Raw genomic sequence first — 18,959 nt, 5'->3', positions numbered from 1 at the left:
GACCATGTAAAGCCAGATGCACAAAGTGGCACATGTATCTGGAGTTTGTTCTCAATGGCTACAGGCCCTGGTGTGCACATTCTCTGTCTCTTTGCTTGCAAATAAATAATTAAGATATGTTTATTAAAACTATTTTGGCCAAAGAAAATGAAAAAAGGAAAGAAAATCCAAAGTCTGGATGTGGTGATACATAATTTTAATCTCAGCAATTAGGAAGCAGAGGTAGGAGGATTGCCATGAGTTTGAGGCCACACTGAGACTGCATAATGAATTCCAGGTCAGCCTAGGCTAGAGTGAGACCCTACCTCAAAAAAACAAAAAAGGGGCTGGAGAGATGGCTTAGCGGTTAAGCACTTGCCTGTGAAGCCTAAGGACCCCAGTTCGAGGCTCGGTTCCCCAGGTCCCACGTTAGCCAGATGCACAAGGGGGTGCACGCATCTGGATGGAGTTCGTTTGCAGAGGCTGGAAGCCCTAGCACGCCCATTCTCTCTCTCTCCCTCTATCTGTCACTCTCAAATAAATAAATAAATAAATTTTTTAAAAAAAAGGTTAATCTGGGGCTGGAGAGATGGTTTAGCAGTTGAGAAGCCTAAGGACTCAGGTTCAATTTCCCAGTACTCACATAAGCCCGCTGCACAAGGTGGTGCATGCATTCAAAGTTTGTTTGCACTGGCTAGATGCCTTGGTGTGCCCATATTCATGTATTCATTCTCTCCCTCCCTCCCCAAATAAATAAATGAAATATAAAAAAGAAATATAATGCTGGGCATGGTGGTGCACACCTTTAATCCCAACACTCGTGAGGCAGAGGTAGGAGGATCACCACTAGTTCGAGGCCACCCTGTGACTACATAATGAATTCCAGGCCAGCCTGGGCTAGAGTGAGACCCTACCTCGAAAAAACAAAACATAAAAATAAAAAAGCTAATCTGGGGCCAGGGAGATGGCTCAATGGTTAAGAATGTTTGCTGTGCAAGCATGAGGACCTGAGTTAAGACCTTAGCACCCGTGCTCAAAGCGAACATCGCTACAGTGGTATGTAACCCCAGTCCTGAGGGAGCAGAAACAGGAGAATTGGTTTGTGCTTGCTGTTCATCTAGTCTGACTGAAACATGGGGAGTTCCAGCTTCAGTGAGGGACTCTGAGAAAATAAGGCAGAAGGGCAGTAGTGGAGGACATCTGATATCCTCAGGCCTTCATGCACATGCATCTGCGATCATGTACATATATCACACATCAAAACTCCTTGAACTCATGGTGGTCCTCATACCTCTCGAGTGCTGGGATTAAAGGCATGTGTTATTGATAGAAATATTAAAAAAATGTACTTGCCTTGTCTAGATAGCTCATGTATGTGGAAATCAAAAAATATGTGTTTCTGGTGCTGGAAAGATGGCTTAGCTTGCCTGTGAAGCCTAAGGACCCTAGTTTGAGGCTCAATTTCCCAGGACCCACATAAGCCAGATGCACAAGTGGGCACATGCGTCTGGGGTTCATTTGCAGTGGCTTGAGGCCCTAGTGTGCCCATTCTCTCTCTCTCTGTCTCTCTCTCCTTTCTCTCTCTGTCACTCTCAAATAAATAAATAAAAATAAAAATAAATTTAAAAATAGTATGTTTCTGTCTGGTTTCTTGGAGCGTTATGTTTCTTTTTGAGATTCATCAATGTTGTAGCCTATCAGTACTTAAAATTACATTTGAATAGTATTGTGTAGATGCAGCATACATGTGGAGGTCAGAAGATAACTTTCCAGGGACAGTCCTTGCCTTCCACTTCATTTGAGTCAGGGTCTCTCATCGCTTACTGCTCATGAATACACTGGTCCATGAACTTCCAAAACGTTCTCCTGTTTGAGGCTGGGGAGATAGAATTGACAGTTAAAGTCACTTGCTTGCAATGTCTGTCATGCCACTGTTCAATTCCCCAGTACCCACGTACAGCGAGATGCTTGTGGCTGGAGTTTATGATAGTACTGTCCCACCCATACTCTAGCCCCAGCGCTCTGATACTCTCTCCCCTTGAAAATAACTTTTTTAAAGACTTAGAGAGACCTCATTAGAAAAAAAAACAAAAAACCAGTATGGAGAGATCCCACCAGGAGGGATGTGAAAGGAGTGCAAATAATTTTTTTTTCCCCCCCTGAGGTAGGGTTTCACTCTAGCCCAGGCTGATCTGGAATTTATTATGTAGCCTCAGGGTGGCCTCAAATTCACAACAATTCTACCTCTGCCTCCTGAGTGCTGGATTTAAAGGTGTGCACCACCATGCCTGGCAAATTTTTTAAAATACTGTATTTCTGCCTCCCATCTAACCTTGGCATGCTGGGATTACAGAAGGCCATGGCTTCTAGCTTTATTTTAAAAAGTTGTTTTTAATTTATTTGAAAGAGGATGGGCACACCTGAGCCTCCAGTCCCTGCAAATGAACTCCAGATGCATGTGCCACCTTGACCATCTGGCTTATGTGGGTACTGGGGAATCAACCCTGGGTCCTTTGGCTGTGCAGGTAAGTGTTAAGTTGTTAAGCCATCTCTCTAGGCCTTCCAGCATGTTATTTGGGGTCTTGGGATACAAACTCAGGTACTTGAGCATGCAGGGCACACACTTTATCCTCTGAATCATCACCACACCCCTCCCCCAGTCATTTTTGGCCAACAGTTCCCAAGAGTAGCATGTGTATTGCTTGTGCACAGACCAGAGTATAATTTCATACCATGCCCTGTGACAGTTTTACTTTTTTTTTTAAAAAAAAAAAAAAAACCTTTTAAAATAGCACATTTTATTCAGAACTCACAAAGGAATGGAGAAGGGGAAAAACTGGGAGGTAAGGGAAGATTAAGTGGGGAGAAGTACACACACGGAGCCCAAAAGCCCACATAGGTCACATGGAGCCCAGGAACCCACATAAATGAACATTGCTCTTTGGGGGGAAAATATGAAAAGGGATTTTAAAAACGAGTTCTTCCATAAAGATTAAAAGTGAAAGCAGGGAGATGGCTTAGTGGTCTTGGTAGCTATAGCCACATGATCTTCAACAAAAATACTCATTAGAGAAAAGACAGCCTCTTCAGCAAATGGTGCTGGGAAAACTGGATATGTACCTGTAAAAGGATGAAAGTAGATCCTTATCTCTCTCTGCACAAGAATTAAGTCCAAATGGATCAAAGAACTTAATATCAGATGTGAAACTCTGAAACTGCTAGAAGAAAAAACAGGGGAAACCCTTCAACATATTGGTATTGGCAAAGACCTTGTGAATATAACCCCAGTTGCTCAGGAAATAAAACCACAGATAAACCACTGGGACCTCATGAACTTACATAGTTTTTGTACAGCAAAGGATACTGTGAATAGAGCAAAGAGGTAACCTACAGAGTGGAGAAAATCTTTGCCAGCTATATATCTGACAGAGGATTAATATCTAGGTTATACAAAGAGCTTACCCAATTAAGAAATGGGCCATCGAACTAAGTAGAGGGTTCTCAAAAGAAGAAATGTAGGTGTCATATAAACATCTAAAAATATGTTCTACATCCTTAGCCATCAGGGAAATGAAGATTAAAAGTACATTGAAATTCCATCTCACTACTGTCAGATTGACTACCATCATGAAAACAAATGACCATAAATGCTGACGAGGATGTGGAAAAAGAGGAACCCTCCTACACTGTTGGTGGGAATGCAATCTGGTCCAGCCATTGTGGAAATCAGTGTGGAGGTTTCTAAGACAGCTAAAAATTGGTCTACCATATGACCCAGCTATAGCACTCCTAGGCATATATCCTAAGGACTCATCTCACTACCTTAGAGATACTTGCTCAACCATGTTTACTGCCGCTCTAGCTAGGAGATGGAACCAGCCTAGATGGCCCTCAGCTGATGAGTGGATAATGAAGATGTGACACATTTACATGAAAGAGTTCTACTCAGCGATGAGGAAAAATGAAGTTATGAAATTTGCAGGAAAATGGATGGATCTGGAAAGAATTACACTTAGTGAGGTAACCCAGGCCCAGAAAGCCAAACATCACATGTTCTCTCTCATATGTGGATCCTAGCTACAAATGATTGGACTTCTGTGTGAGTAGGAAGAAAAATCAGTATGTGAGTACAACAAGCTAGAAAGGGGATATAAAGGGAACAGAAAGGGAGGGAGAAGGACTTAATAGGATGGTATTGTATATATGTAAATAGAAGAACAGATAATGGGGGTGGGAAAAGCCTAAGTGAGGTCAGGGGAAGAGATTGACTAAAGGAAAGGAGGGAGGGCTAATCAAAATCTAAGAGGGTATAAGTCACATGAAAACCTACTTTTTTGGACTGTGGGACACTCAGAAGCCATAGATTGTTGCTAGAAAATTTTCCGTGCCAGGGATGGGAAACCTTCCAATGAGCTGTTGGCCAGGGAGGGCCCTGATGCCCCCCAAACATTATAGGCCATTGCCTAGGTCCTTAGTTTCCCACCAAGAATAGATGGCAAAACCCTACTGCTGATGGCTCCACATACTTGGGCTGTAAGGTCACTGAGAAATCCTGGTGGAGTTAGCTGAAAATCTCCATGTATACCATCTGACAGAAAGCTGGAAAAGGCTATGCTGCTTGCAGTTCAATGGAGGAGAGAGAAATCACACATGGAGATACTCAACAGTGGACACTGCAAGCCTTCTATTTGGCCAGCCAGGCCAAATGAGCCAGTGGGTGCAATAGTGGCATGTGTGTTGTGCGGGAACCAACCATCCTGTAATTGGACTGGAGGACTGTTCCTTGGGAGATAATATATCCCTAATAGTAAAAACCTACAACAGGGGTAGTCATGAGCCCTAGGGGTGTAACGTCTGCTGGTGTCTGGCTAAATGTATATACTATGCTCAACAAACTGCCCAGAAACAGTTTTCTTAATGTTCATACCCGTATATTAATGCTACTGTCTCTTTTGGCTAGAGAAGCTTCTCTTTTCAGATGGCAGTGACCTTGGGATGACTCAGAAGGCATCAAGGTGCTTAAAATAAGTGAGAGTAGTGCTCAGTGCTGAAATATCTCTATCACACCTTCCAAGGCTCAGGGTCCATTGCGGAAGAGGTGGTGGAAAGAATGTAAGAGCCAAAGGAAGGGTAGGACTCCTTACAGTGTGCTCCTCCAGACACAAAATGGTCTGGATGTCCTCACTGCCTGACACTACCTACACAAGACCATCATAATAGGAAAAGAAGATGGGAACAAAATAAAAGAGACTAAGAGGAAGAGGGGATATGATGGAAAGTGGAGTGTCAAAGGAGAAGGGGGGGGGAAGGAGGGAATTACAATGGGATATTGTTTACAATTATGGAAGTTGTGAACAAAAAATAATTTAAAAAGTAATGGAGGGCTGGAGAGATGGCTTAGCGGTTAAGTGCCTGTGAAGCCTAAGGACCCCAGTTCGAGGCTTGATTCCCCAAGACCCACGTTAGCCAGATGCACCAGGGGGCACATGTGTCTGGAGTTCGTTTGCAGTGGCTGGAGACCCTGGCACGCTCATTCTCTCTCTTTTTCTGCCCCCCTCCCCGTCACTCTCAAATAAATAAATAAAAGTGAACAGAATATATTTTTAAAAAAAGAAATGGAAAATCTGAAAGAAAATAAAGTGCACTTCCATAAAGATTAAAAGTGAAAGCAGGGAGATGGCTTAGTGGTTAATGTGCTTGCTTTTCTGCAAAGCCAAGGACCCAGGTTCAATTCCCCAGGACACATTAGCCAGGTGTACTAGGTGTTGCAAGTGTCTGGAGTTTGCTGTGGCTAGAGGCGTGGTACACCCATTGTCTCCCTCTGCCTCTTTCTTTCCCAAGATAATAATAAAAAGAAATACAAAAAAAGTTAGGAATATTAAGAGAAAAAAAAAAAACAAACCAATGTCTCTTCTTACCCCAGCAGAGTGCTCTTACTTATTCCATGACCCAAAAATCATTGCTGTCAACTCAAGAGAGAGAGAGAGGAAAAATGGCCCCCTTTCTCTGTGGATCAGGGGGATATAGAATTTGTGCCATTCCACCTTAAAGGAGAAATGTGTGCATTTGAGACAGATCTAATTGGGTGAGATGGGAAAACAGACTGACAGGTGGGGCAAGCTGAGATAAGCATGGCCCAGTGGGATAGGTGTGAAAAGGGTGTGATGTCCTAAGATACCTCCCTTTAGGTCATCCTGATCCTGTCTAGTTCAGGAAACTAATTGCCTATTGTGGAGCTCCCCAACATTCCCCCTCTCCTGAGAAAATAACTGCTGTTAGAGGAAAAGGATCATGAAGTCGGATCTTGAACTACTTTCTGCTGAATGGGACACAAATGTGGCAGTTAAAGTGTTTCTTTACCTGGTTTTAAATATATATATATATATTTTAGGGCTGGAGAGAGGGCTTAGAGGTTAAGGTGTTTGCCTGCAAAGCCAAAGAACCCCAGTTTGATTCCCCAGGACCCAGTAAGCCAGGTGTACAAGGGGGCCACATGCACCTAGTGTGCCCATTCTCTCTCCCTCTCTGTCTCTCTGCCTCTTTCTCTCAAGTAAATAAATAAATTAAAAGGGGGGGGGGGGCTGGAGGGATTGCTTAGTGGTTAAGGCGCTTGCCTGCAAAGTCAAAGGACCCAAGTTCGATTCTCTAGGAACCACGGTTAGCCAGATGCACAAGGAGGTGCTGGTGTCTGGAGTTCCTTTGTGTGCCCATTCTGTCTCCCTTTCTCTCCCTCTCCCCAATTCTCTTTCTGTCAAATAAATTTTTAAAAAGTGAAAACAAATGAGCATGGTGGCACATGCCTTTAATCCCAGAACTCAGAGGCAGAGGTAGGAGGATCACCATGAGTTTGAGGCCACCTGGAGACTACATAGTCAGCCTGGGCGAGAGTGAGACCCTACCTCGAAAAAACAAAATAAAAAGAAAAAAGATTATTTTTAAAATTTGAGTCAGAAAAAGAGAGAATGGGCACACCAGAGCCTCTAGCCACTGCACCCGACCTCCAGACACATGTGCCACCTTGTACATCTTGCTTTTGTGGGACATGGAGAATCAGACTGGGGTTCTTAGGCTTTGCAGGCAAACATGCCTTAATCTCTATGTCATCTCTCCAGCCCTACCTGCTTTTCTTTTATTGTTGTTCTTGTTGTTTTGAGGTAAGGTTGCCACTCTACCCCAGGCTGAATCATGGCAGTCCTCCTACCTCTGTCTCCTGAGTGCTAGGATTAAAAGTGTGGGCCACCATTCGTGGCCTCTCTGGGTTTTTTTTTTTTAATTAATTAATTTTTTATTAACAACTTCCATGATTGTAAACAATATCCCATGGTAAGGTGCTTCCTCCCCCCACTTTCCCCATTGAAACTCCACTCCATCATATCCCCTCCCCATCTCAATCAGTCTCTCTTTTATTTTGATGTCATGATCTTTTCCTCCTCTTATGATGGTCTTGTGTAGGTAGTGTCAGGTGCTGTGAGGTCATGGATATCCAGGCCATTTTGTGTCTGGAGGAGCACATTGTAAGGAGTTCTACCCTTTCTTTGGCTCTTACATTCTTTCCGCCACCTCTTCCACAATGGACCCTGAGCCTTGGAAGGTGTGATAGAGAGATTGCAGTGCTGAGCACTCCTCTGTCATTTCTTCTCAGCACCATACCATGCCTTCTGATCCAAGGTCACTGCCACCTGAAAAGAGAAGGTTATCTGCCAAAAGTGAGAGTAGCATTAATATATGGGGATGAACATTAAGAGAAGTGCTTACTGAGCAGTTTGGTGAGCATAATATATACATTTAGCCAGACAACAGCAGATGTTACACCCCTATGGCTCATGGCTTCTCTGTGTTGCAGGCTTTCAGTATCAGGGATGTATTCCCTCCCATGGAGCGGGCCTCCAGTCCAATTAGAGGGCAGTTGGTTTCCACCATGACAGATGTGCCACTACTGCACCCATTGGCTCAATTGGCCTGGCTGGCCAAATAGAAGGCTTGCATTGTCCACTGTTGAGTATCTTCATTGATGATTTCTCTCTCTCCCATTGAACTGCATGCAGAATGGCTTTTTCCAGCTTTCTGTCAGCTGGTCTAAATGGAGGAAGTTAATCAGCTCAGTTCCAGCAGGATTTCTCAGTGGGTTTACAGCCCAAGTATGTGCAGTCTTCAGCAATAGGGTCTTACCATCTATTCCTGGGGGAAAACCAAGGGCCTTGGCAATGGCCTGTAATGTTTTGGTGACATCGGGGACCTCCCTCCTTTTTTTTGTTTTTTTGAGGTAGGATCTCACTCTGGCCCAGGCTGACCTGGAATTAACTATGTAGTCTTATGGTGGCCTCGAACTCACAGTGATCCTCCTACCTCTGCCTCTTGAGTGCTGGGATTAGTCTCCCCTTAAAAAAAAAAAAAAAAAAAACTTTTTGAGATAGGGTTTTAGTAAATTGTCTAGTCTGGTCTTGAATGAATTTGCAAATTCTGCATAAGCCTGGATAGTATCTGGGATTACAGGCCTATGCCATAAAGTCTGGCCATAATACTTTCTTGAAATGTATTTGTGCTTGTCATTGCTCTCTCAGATTGTCAGATTAGGGTTTTTTGTTGTTGCTGCTGTTTGTTATTTATTTATTTTTTTGTAGCAGGATATCTTGCTTTAGCCTAGGCTGACTTGGAACTCAGGGGGATCTTCCTGCTTTAGCCTCCCAAGGGCTGGAATTGTAGTTGTATGCCATCTGGGTTTTTTTTATAAGTGCAATCATGATAACATGACTTGAGCATTGAGTGTGTGCCAAATGTAGTGCTGTGTGAAGTGCTGTCTGTGTTGTCATCAGTCTCCTCTCAACCTGGTGATGAAGGTAGATATTGTTGCCCACATTTTGCATTTGAGGAAACCGAGGCCTCAAGTGGTGAGCCTTGAGTCACAGAATCTGTACAGAATTGGGGTGAAGTCTTCAGTCTATTTAGAGCCTGAGCTTGTAGTAGCAGTTACACATTTGTTTCAAAGAATTTAGGTTTTCAAATTCACAATAACTAATTCTTTTTTTTTAAATTTTTTATTTATTTATTTGAGAGCGACAGACACAGAGAGAAAGACAGATAGAGAGAGAGAGAGAGAATGGGCACGCCAGGGCTTCCAGCCTCTGCAAACTAACTCCAGACGCGTGCGCCCCCTTGTGCATCTGGCTAACGTGGGTCCTGGGGAACCGAGCCTCGAACCGGGGTCCTTAGGCTTCACAGGCAAGCGCTTAACCGCCAAGCCATCTCTCCAGCCCAATAACTAATTCTTTGTGTTATGGGACTTTTAAGTCTCAAATTATGATTAGATAAATAAAGTTTTATAAAATACTTGGCCTAGAAATATAAAAGTATGAGAGGCATGCTAGATTTCCAAATAAAAAATTAACTCAGTGTTAATTTCTGTACATATTTTATTCTGAAGACTTGTAAATGAGGTAAAGTGTTGATCTGAATTCAGCATACTAGAGCTATATAGCACCTTAGTGGGTTTGTAAATAGGAAAGTGAGTGTGAGATCATATGCTTTACTCAGGGTCTTGTAGAATCAGGACTGAGGCTTGGGTCTCCTAAATTGCAATACAGGATTTTTGTTTTGTTCAATTATGGAAAGTTGATACATTCCAAGCTTAGAGAGGATTCTGTTTTTATTGCATTCTAGTGTCCAGTGCCTAGATTCCTTAACACAAAGAAAGAAAAGTAATACAACTTCTTAGGCTAAAATCATTCATCCATTACAGCTTATGTACAAGTTCTTACTTGTTTATCTGGGATTTAACATATTTCATGGGACTTTAGTAATAGATTTTTAAACTAGGAATGTGTTTTATATCTGAAACATTATAGACAACATGGGTAGCTACCCAAGGAGTATGTTTATATGTTTTTAATATCTGTATACAAACCAAAAGATAGCATATTTAAACAGTGTGTTACCATTTGAGATGACATTTTTATCTCAGCATTCTCATTTGCTTTAAAATCTATTTTTCTTTGTTAAAATAGATTAAATCTTTGGGAAAAGACTGTTCATACTGAAAGAGTGGTAATTGAGTAATAATCTTTTCAGTTGGTTTTATTTATTTTTAACTTTTTATTGACAGCTTCCGTAATTATAGGAAATAAACCATGATATACTCCCTTCCTACTCCCACTTTCCCCTTCACAAATTCCCCGCATCATATCCCCTGCCCCTCTCAATCTCTTTTATCTTTCTTTTTTTAATGCTACTCTCACTTTTATTTATTTTATTTGAGAGAAAGAGGCATACAGAGAGAGAGAGAGAGAGAGAGAGAGAGAGAGAGACCTCCAGTAGTAGTATGTGCCACCGGCTTATGTGGGTACTGGGGAATTGAACATGGATCATTTGGCTTTGCAGGCAAGTGCCTTAACTGCTAAGCCATCCCTCCAGCCCTATTTTTTCCTTTTTTAAAAAATACTTACTTTATTATTTGAGAGAGAAAGAGGCAGATATTATAGAGAGAATGGGTGTTCCAGAGTCTTCAACTGCTGCACCCAAACTCCAGACGCATGCACCGCCTTGTGCATCTGACTTACGTGGGTCCTGGGGAATCAAACCTGGGTCCTCTGGCATTGCAGGCAAGCACTTAAACCACTAACCCATCTCTTCAGCCTCTCTTTCTTATTTATTTTATATTTATTTATTTATTTATTTATTTTTAGGTAGGGTCTCACTCTGGCCCTGGCTGACCTGGAATTTGCTGTATAGTCTCAGAGTGCCCTCAAACTCTCAATGACTCCTACCTCTGCCTCCCAAGTGCTGGGATTAAAGGCGTGCACCACCACACCTGGCTATTCTCTTATATTTTGATGTCATCCTCTTTTCCTCCTATTATGAAGATCTTGTGTAGGTAGTACCAGGCACTGTGAGGCCATGGATATTAGGCATTTTGTGTCTGAAAGGTTGCATTGGATGCAATCCAGACCTTCCTTTGGCTCTTACATTCTTTCCATCACCTCTTGCACAATGGACCCTGAGCTTTGGAAGGTGTGATAGAGATATTTCAGCGCTGAATACTCCACTGTCACTTCTTAGCACCATGGTGCCTTGTGAGTCATCCCAGTGGTCACTGCCCTCTGAAAAGAGAAGGTTCTCTAACCAGAGGCAAGATTAGCATTAATATATGGGTATACACATTAAGAAAATTGGCCCGGCATGGTGGTGCATGCCTTTAGTTCCAGCACTTGGGAGGCTGAGGTAGGAAAATCACCATGAGTTCAAGGCCACCCTGAGACTACATAGTGAATTCCAGGTCAGCCTGAACTAGAGTGAGACCCTACCTTGAAAACCAAAAAAATCAAAAGTGCTTACAAGGCAGTTTGGTGGGCATAATATGTGCATTTAGCCAGACAATAGCAGTTCTTACTCCCTAGGACTCATGGACTCGTGACCTTCCCTCACCATAGACTTTTGACTAGGTTTTCAGTACTAGGCATGTATTCCCTCCCATGGTACAAGCCTTAAGTCCAATTAGAGAGCAGTTAGTTCTCTAATTAACAAACATGCCACTGTGGTACCAGTTGGCACATTTGGCCTGATTGATCAATCTTAAGGCTTGTAATGTCCACTGCTTTTATCCCACTGTTGATGATTTCTGCCTCCCACAGGGCTGCATGTTTGGTTTTTAGTTTTCATCATTATTATTGGTTTTTCGAGGTAGGGTCTCACTTTGGCCCTGGCTGACCTGGAATTCACTCTGTAGTCTCAGGGTGGCCTCGAACTCACAGCGATCCTCCTACCTCTGCCTCCTGAGTGCTGGGATTAAAGGTGTGTGCCACCACACCTGGCACTGGTTTTTATTTTTTTACTTGTGATAGCAACTGATAACTTCCATTGCAAAATTCTGTCCCTTTTTGTGCTCAGCATTCATACTCACTTATGTATGTATGGGAAGAGAATGGAATGGTGTTCAGCATTCATACTCACTTATGTATGTATGGGAAGAGAATGGAGAGATGGCTTAGCAGCAAAAGTGTTTGCCTGCAATGCCGAAGGACCCAGGTTCAATTTCCCAGTACCTACGTAAGCCAGATGCACAAGGTGGCACATGCATCTGGAGTTTGTTTGCAAGTGGCTGAAAGCCCTGGTATACCCATTCTCTCTATCTGCCTCTCTCTCTCTCTCAAACAAAAACACTTTAGCCGGGCATGGTGGTACACTCCTTTAATCCAAGTACACAGGAGGCAGAGGTAGGAGGATTACCATGAATTTGAGGCCACCCTGAGACTACATAGTGAATTCCAGGTCAGTTTGGGCCAGAGTGAGACTCTACCCTAAAAAAAAAAATTAAGTTAAAAATTCTTTAAAAAAACTTCTATCTCTGGGCTTAGGTCTTACAAAAAGTTATGCTGTGATTGAACCCAGTGCCTTACACATGGTAAGCATGTGCTCTACCCCTGAGCTACACTTCCAAGCACTCTTGAATGAGGCAAGAAGCAAATATTACTAACTTAGTAAACCATCTAAACTCTTAGCTGGGGGTGGTGGTGCATGCCTTAAATCCCAGCACTTGAGGTATGAGCATTGCTATGAGTTTGAGGATAGCCTGGGACTACAGTGTGAATTTCAGGTCACCCTGGTCTAGAGCAAGACCCTACCTTAAAAACAAAACAAAATGAAAAATTCTAATGACATTCTACACAGAAATCCTAAAATTTACATGGAAGCACAAAAGATCCCAAATAGCCAGATCAATGCTGATGGTATCACCATAGGTGATTTTAAAAAGTATGCTATTAGAGCCATAATAACCAAAACAGGCACACAGACCAGTGGAAGAAAATAGACAAACCAGAATTTATCCTTTTCTCTAACATCTGAACTGTCTTTGTTGTTTGTTTGTTTGTTTGTTTGTTTGTTTGTTTTTCAAGGCAGGGTTTCACTGTAGTCCAGGCTGACCTGGAATTCACTTTGTAGTCACAGGATATCCTTGAGCTCATGGTGATCCACCCATCTCTGCCTCCCCTGTCTGCTGTTTTGATAAAGATGCCAAAACCTTCATTGGAGAAAAGACATTCTTTTCAACAAATGGTGCCAGGAAAACTTGGTAACTACATGTAAACGAATGAAAGTAGGTCCCTACCTCTTACCTTATACAAAAGTCAATTCAAAAGACCTCAATATGAGGGTGGAGAAATGGTTTAGTGGGTAAAGCACTTGCCTGTGAAGCCTATTGTTACAGTCCGGTTCGCATTGCTAGTAGAAATCACCCAACCAAGAGTAGCTTCTGGGAAAAAGAGGTTTATTTTGGCTTACAGGCTCGAGGGGAAGCTTCACGATGGCAGGGGAAAACGATGGCATGAGCAGAGGGTGGACATCACCCTCTGGCCAACATAAGATGGACCACAGCAACAGGAGGGTGTGCCAAACACTGGCATGGGGAAACTGGCTATAAAGCCCTTAAGCCTGCCCCCAACAATACACTCCCTCCAGGAGGCATTAATTCCCAAATATCCATCAGCTGGGAACCTAGCATTCAGAACACCTAAGTTTATGGGGGCACCTGAATCAAACCACCACATTCCGCCCCTGGCCCCCATAAACTGATATCCATACATGATGTAAAATACAATGCATTCATCTCATTTTAAAAGTCCCCATAGTTTTTATCAATCTCAATGATGATCATACATCCCCCTAGTTCAAGATCTTTTAACTGAGCCATAATACCAAAATATAACCTCAAAAAACCCATACTGGCACAGATTAATATTCACACTGCAAAAGATGGCATTGGGCATAGCAAAGAAACATTCAACCAATGCAAGATTTAAAACAACCAGGGCAAACATCAAACTCTGTAGCTTCAAGTCCAGCAACTCTAGCCAGTGACAAATCTCCAAGTCCGATAATTCTAACCAGCAACAAGTCTCTGGCATTCCAATTCTGCCCCTCCAGCTAGGCTACTCACAGTCCTGGGAAACTTCATCGGGGCCGGCAGCTCCTTGGCAGCCATCTCATGGTCCCGGCATCTCCACTGGGTCTCCGCTGCAAGCCACGGTTCATCCTCATGGCCCCATGGGGTCTCTATGCAGGCAAAAAGCAAACCTGCTTCACACTGCCCATGGCCATTTCCAAAACACAAGACCGTGTTGCAAACTCAATGACCCTCTTTCCAGCATTTCTTATACTCCACGATACCAGGTAGGGTGCCAATTTGTTAATCCAGGGGGGAATAAAGAAGACTTTGAAGAACAGGACACTCCTTGAGCACTCAGGCCCTTTCAAAAGAGTCGACATTCTTTTTGTTGCCCCAGCACAGGTCAGCTAGCCCAGTCTCAAAGGTTGTAATCTCTCAGTTGCAGCTGAACGGGCAATAGTTCACCCAAAGATTTTTCTTTCTGTGCCACATCCCTGTGCTCACACCAGTTCATTTCTACACAAAGCAACCCTGCACAACTTCTCAGGACATGGGCACAAGAGCAAGCTTCTCACACAAACTGCTAGCCCAGTCCAGGCAAAGCCTTTTCTCACCCTCATAAGCCAAACCTCACAATCCATAGTTCTTACTGCCTTCAGGTCTTTCAGCTCTGACCAGGATTGACCATCAAGCTTTACTTACAGCACTGCAAAGCATCTCTTAGGCCAAGGTTTCAAATCCTCCCACAGTCCTCTTGAAAATCAGCTCCAAAAGGCCAAAGCCACACAGTCAGGTGTCTAGCAGCAATCCCACTCCTCGGTACCACTTTACTGTTGCAGTCCGGTTCGCATTGCTGGTAGAAATCACCCAACCAAGAGTAGCTTCTGGGGAAAAAGAGGTTTATTTTGGCTTACAGGCTCGAGGGGAAGCTTCACGATGGCAGGGGAAAACGATGGTATGAGCAGAGGGTGGACATCACCCTCTGGCCAACATAAGATGGACCACAGCAACAGGAGGGTGTGCCAAACACTGGCATGGGGAAACTGGCTATAAAGCCCTTAAGCCTGCCCCCAACAATACACTCCCTCCAGGAGGCATTAATTCCCAAATATCCATCAGCTGGGAACCTAGCATTCAGAACACCTAAGTTTATGGATCAAACCACCACACCTATCAACCCAGATTCAATTCCACAGTACCCATTTGTAAGCCAGATTAACAAGGTGGTACATGCGTCTGGAGTTTAATAAATATAAAAATTTTAGAGACCTTGGGCTAGAGAGATGGCTTAGTAGTTAAGGTACTTGTCTGTGGACTGGGGTTCAATTCTCTAGGTTCTGTATAAGCCAGATGCACAAGGTAGTGCACATGTCTGGAGTATGTTTGCAGCAGATAGAGAGACCCTGGCATGCCCATTCTCTATCTCTTCCCCCTCTCTGTCTCAAAGAAAAAAACAAAAGCATTAATGTAAGATCAGAAACTTTGAAATCACTAGGGGAAAACACTTTTTAAGGTATAGGCTTGGGTAAAGACTTTCTGAATAGATCTCTGTATCTCTGGAAATAATAGGAAGGTTTGACCAGTGAGAGTGTATACAAGTAAGTAACGTGCTTCTGCAAAGCAAAGAAAACAATTATGATAGTGACATCTGAAGAAAGGGAGAAAGCTTTGCTAAGCTATTTATCTGGTAGTGGATAAGTATCCAGAATATGTAAAAAGCCAAAAAAATTAATATCACTTATTAAAAAGTAACCCAACAAATAAATGGCCTGTGAACTGGACAGTTCAGAAAAATACAAATGACCAAAAATAATAATAAAAAAAATTCAATCTCCTTAGGCACCAGGGAAATGCAAATCAAAACTATAGCTGGCATGGTGGCGCATGGGAGGCAGAGGTAGGAGAATCACCTTGAGTTCAAGGCCACCTTGAGAAGACATAGTGAACTCCAGGTTAGTCTGGGCCAGAGTGAGGCCCTACCTGAAAAACAAAACAAAACTACATTGAGCTGTGCATGGTAGCACACTTTGAATCTCAGCACTGGGGAGGCTGAGGTAGGAGTTTAAGACCAGCCTGGAGCTACAGAGTGAGTTATCAGCCTAGACTACAGTAAAAACCCTGCCTTGAAAGAAAGAAAAACTCACAAACAAAACTCCACTGAGAATTACTTCCTACCTCAGGCAGATTGGCTTTCTTAGCTGTTCTCATGAAAACAAAAGATGCTGTTGAGGAGGATAAGGGATTCTTAGTTACTGTGAATGATAATGTAAATTGTCCAGATACTATGGAAATCAGCATCATGATTCTTCATAAAAATCATCATATTACTCTTCATAAGGCTACATATATGATCCACCTATATAACTCCCTGGGCATATAACCAAAGGAACCAGTGTCAGCAGACAGTGAAAGATTTTACATCCATGTTAAGCTTGGCAGTAGCCACACTAGTCAAATGATGGACTCAGTCTAAATATTTATCAGTGGATGAATTGATAAAGAGAACATGGTTTAAGTATGTGGTTTATATGTATGAAAATATTGCAAAACCCACTGTATAATGAACACACACCAGATTAAGAAATATAACTGCAGAACAGCAGAAGACATGAAATCAAGTGTGAGACTGTTTTCAAAGAGGAAGGTGACTACTAGGGGATGGTAAGGAGGACAAAGATGGGAGGCTATGATCAAAGTACATGATAAACGTGTTTGTAAATGTGGTAGTGCAAATATCATTTGGTACAATGAGTATGTGCAAATTAAATCACCTTTTGGGGGCTGAAGAGATGTCTCAGCAGTTAACATGCATGTAAATCCAGATGTACAAGGTGGCACATGCTTCTGGAGTTTATTTACAGTGGCTAGAAGCCCTGGCACACCCATTCTCTCATTCATTCTCTCCCCTCCTGCCCTCCTCATATAAATCATTCAATCAATATTTTAAAAAAATTTAAAAACATCTTTTGTTTTGATGACATTATGTATATAGTGGTTAATGTACACTGACTTTTTTTCAGACTAGTATATTAGTTTATTGAAACTCAGTGAGCTGGTTCTTAAAATGGGTGTACTCTACTATATGCAAATCATACTTCAGTAAACTTTCTTTTGTGTGTGTGCGGGGAACAAACTCAGGGCCTTACTAATCATTCTAGGTGTTTGTTTTGGTTTTCTGAGATAGGATCTCACTCTAACTCAGGCTGACATGGAATTCACTGTGTAGTCTCAGGGTGGCCTTGAACTCATGGCAATCCTCCTACCTCTGCTTCCCAAGAGCTGGGATTATAGATGTGTACCACTATGCTCAGCTCCTCTAGATTTTTTGATTGTGTAGTTTCAGCTGTGTGGTTTTGGTTACTGATTTTATTTTATTTTGGATCCTCTAGTTTAGGCTATGAAGAAGAACATCCTTCACAGTCTGAACCAGACATCCTTCAGAGACAGGCGTTTGTAGCCTCTCATCAGCTTCCTGCATATGCTACCACTGCTCAACCAACTGGTAATGGTTGCTTTCTTAAGTATACTGTGATTCTTGGTACATTGAATTAGCAGCATGAAAAAATATATATATTATTTGAGACATGGAGAAAGAGGCAGACAGTGAATTTGGGCATGCCAGGGTCTCCTGCCAGTGTAAATTCCAGATGCATGTGCTGTTTTGAGCATCTGGCTTTATGTTGGTACTGGGGAATCAAACCCAGACCATCAGGCTTTGCAAACAAGCACCTTTAACCTCTGAGCCATCCCTCTACCCCATAAAAGTATACTTTTACATTTTTTGTAAATGTAATATGTAGAACATGTCTATACCACTGAAAATGATATTAAAAACTTTGGTTTTGGGGACTGGGAAGATGGCTCAGTGGTTGGAAGTGATTGCTTACAAAGCCTGCTAGCCCAGGTTCAGTTCCCAAACCACCCATGTAAAGTCAGACAAAAAGTGGCACAAGCACCTACCATTTGTTTGTAGCAGCAAGAGGCCCTGGTGCACTCATACACACAATGCATGCAGGCAAATAAATAATATTTTAAAAGCTTTGTTTTTTACTAACGGAGTATCTATGTAATTAATTACTTGAAATCATCTTGTTTGTTTCTTTGGAGATTTAAATATAATTGGTGAACTTAGTATTTATCTGCTATTTCAAAATGAAGCAGTTGAGGGTTATTGAACTTTTGGCCTAATTTTCAGAAATTTCTTTTCTTAACAGGATCAGAAATTAAATTTTATATGACTATTTTTACTTTGAGACATATGTTCTCTTCCACTGTAGGTGTTTCGGGAATGTTTGACAATGGTGTGATCAGTGCTAGCACCAACACTAAAGACACTTCCGTGGTGAACTTCCTGTCCTCTGTGGAGTCCCGAGCTGCTCAGACTGCCTCTTCAGGAACTATTCTTGCAGCACAGTTCAGGGCTCCATCCTGGCAGACAGGTGATTCTGTGTTCCCAGAAATTTTAGCACTGATTAAAGAAGTTGGGCATGGTGGCATACACCTTCAATCCCAGCACTTGGGAGGAGGGTCACCATGAGTTTGAGACCATTCTGAGACCCCATAGTGAATTCTAGATCAGCCTGGTCTAGAGTGAAACACTACCTTGAGACCATCCACCCCCCCCCCCAAAAAATAACCCACTGATTAGAGGAGGGCTGGGGAAATGGCTCAACAGTTAAAAGCACTGCTTGCAAAGTCTTTATGCCCAGGTTCGATTCCCCCAGTACCCACATGAAGTCAGATAGACAAGGTGGTGCATGCATCTAGAGTCCATTTGCAGTGGCTAGAGACCAGGGTGTACCCATTCTGTGTGTGTCTCACTCTTTCTCTACTTGCAACATAAATTTTAAAAACTTTAAAAATATCCTAATTAGAAAAAATTTAGACATGGAGAAATGGCTCCGCAGTTAAAAGTGCTTGCTGTCAAAGCCTGCCAATATGGATTCATTTGCAGTGGTAAGATGCCTTGGCATGCCCATATAAACACATACACATACAAATGAAAAATGTTTTTGTCATGTGTGGTGGCACACACCTTTAATCCCAGCACTTGGGAGGCAGAGGTAGGAGGATCGCCATTAGTTTGAGGCCACCCTGAGACTAC

The 18,959-nt window shown here is 42.6% G+C and overlaps 1 protein-coding gene across 2 annotated transcripts in view; it reads left to right on the top strand.

Annotated features, from left to right (window-relative positions):
* Positions 1 to 18,959, top strand: part of Qser1 (glutamine and serine rich 1) — a 71,410-nt gene that overhangs the window by 615 nt on the left and 51,836 nt on the right. The window contains exons 2-3 of one of the 2 annotated variants that reach the window (XM_045155988.1): positions 17,245 to 17,357; positions 18,133 to 18,294. In XM_045155988.1, coding sequence (XP_045011923.1) covers positions 18,144 to 18,294 — 151 coding nt within the window. In that variant the 5' untranslated portion in view covers positions 17,245 to 17,357; positions 18,133 to 18,143. Of the gene's footprint in view, positions 1 to 17,244; positions 17,358 to 18,132; positions 18,295 to 18,959 lie in introns of those variants that run through there. The other variant, XM_004660834.2, reaches the window with a different exon arrangement.

Source organism: Jaculus jaculus, chromosome 8, assembly GCF_020740685.1.
Source record: "Jaculus jaculus isolate mJacJac1 chromosome 8, mJacJac1.mat.Y.cur, whole genome shotgun sequence".
Classification (NCBI taxonomy): Eukaryota; Metazoa; Chordata; class Mammalia; order Rodentia; family Dipodidae; genus Jaculus; species Jaculus jaculus.
This window is presented reverse-complemented; position numbering and strand designations above follow the sequence as displayed.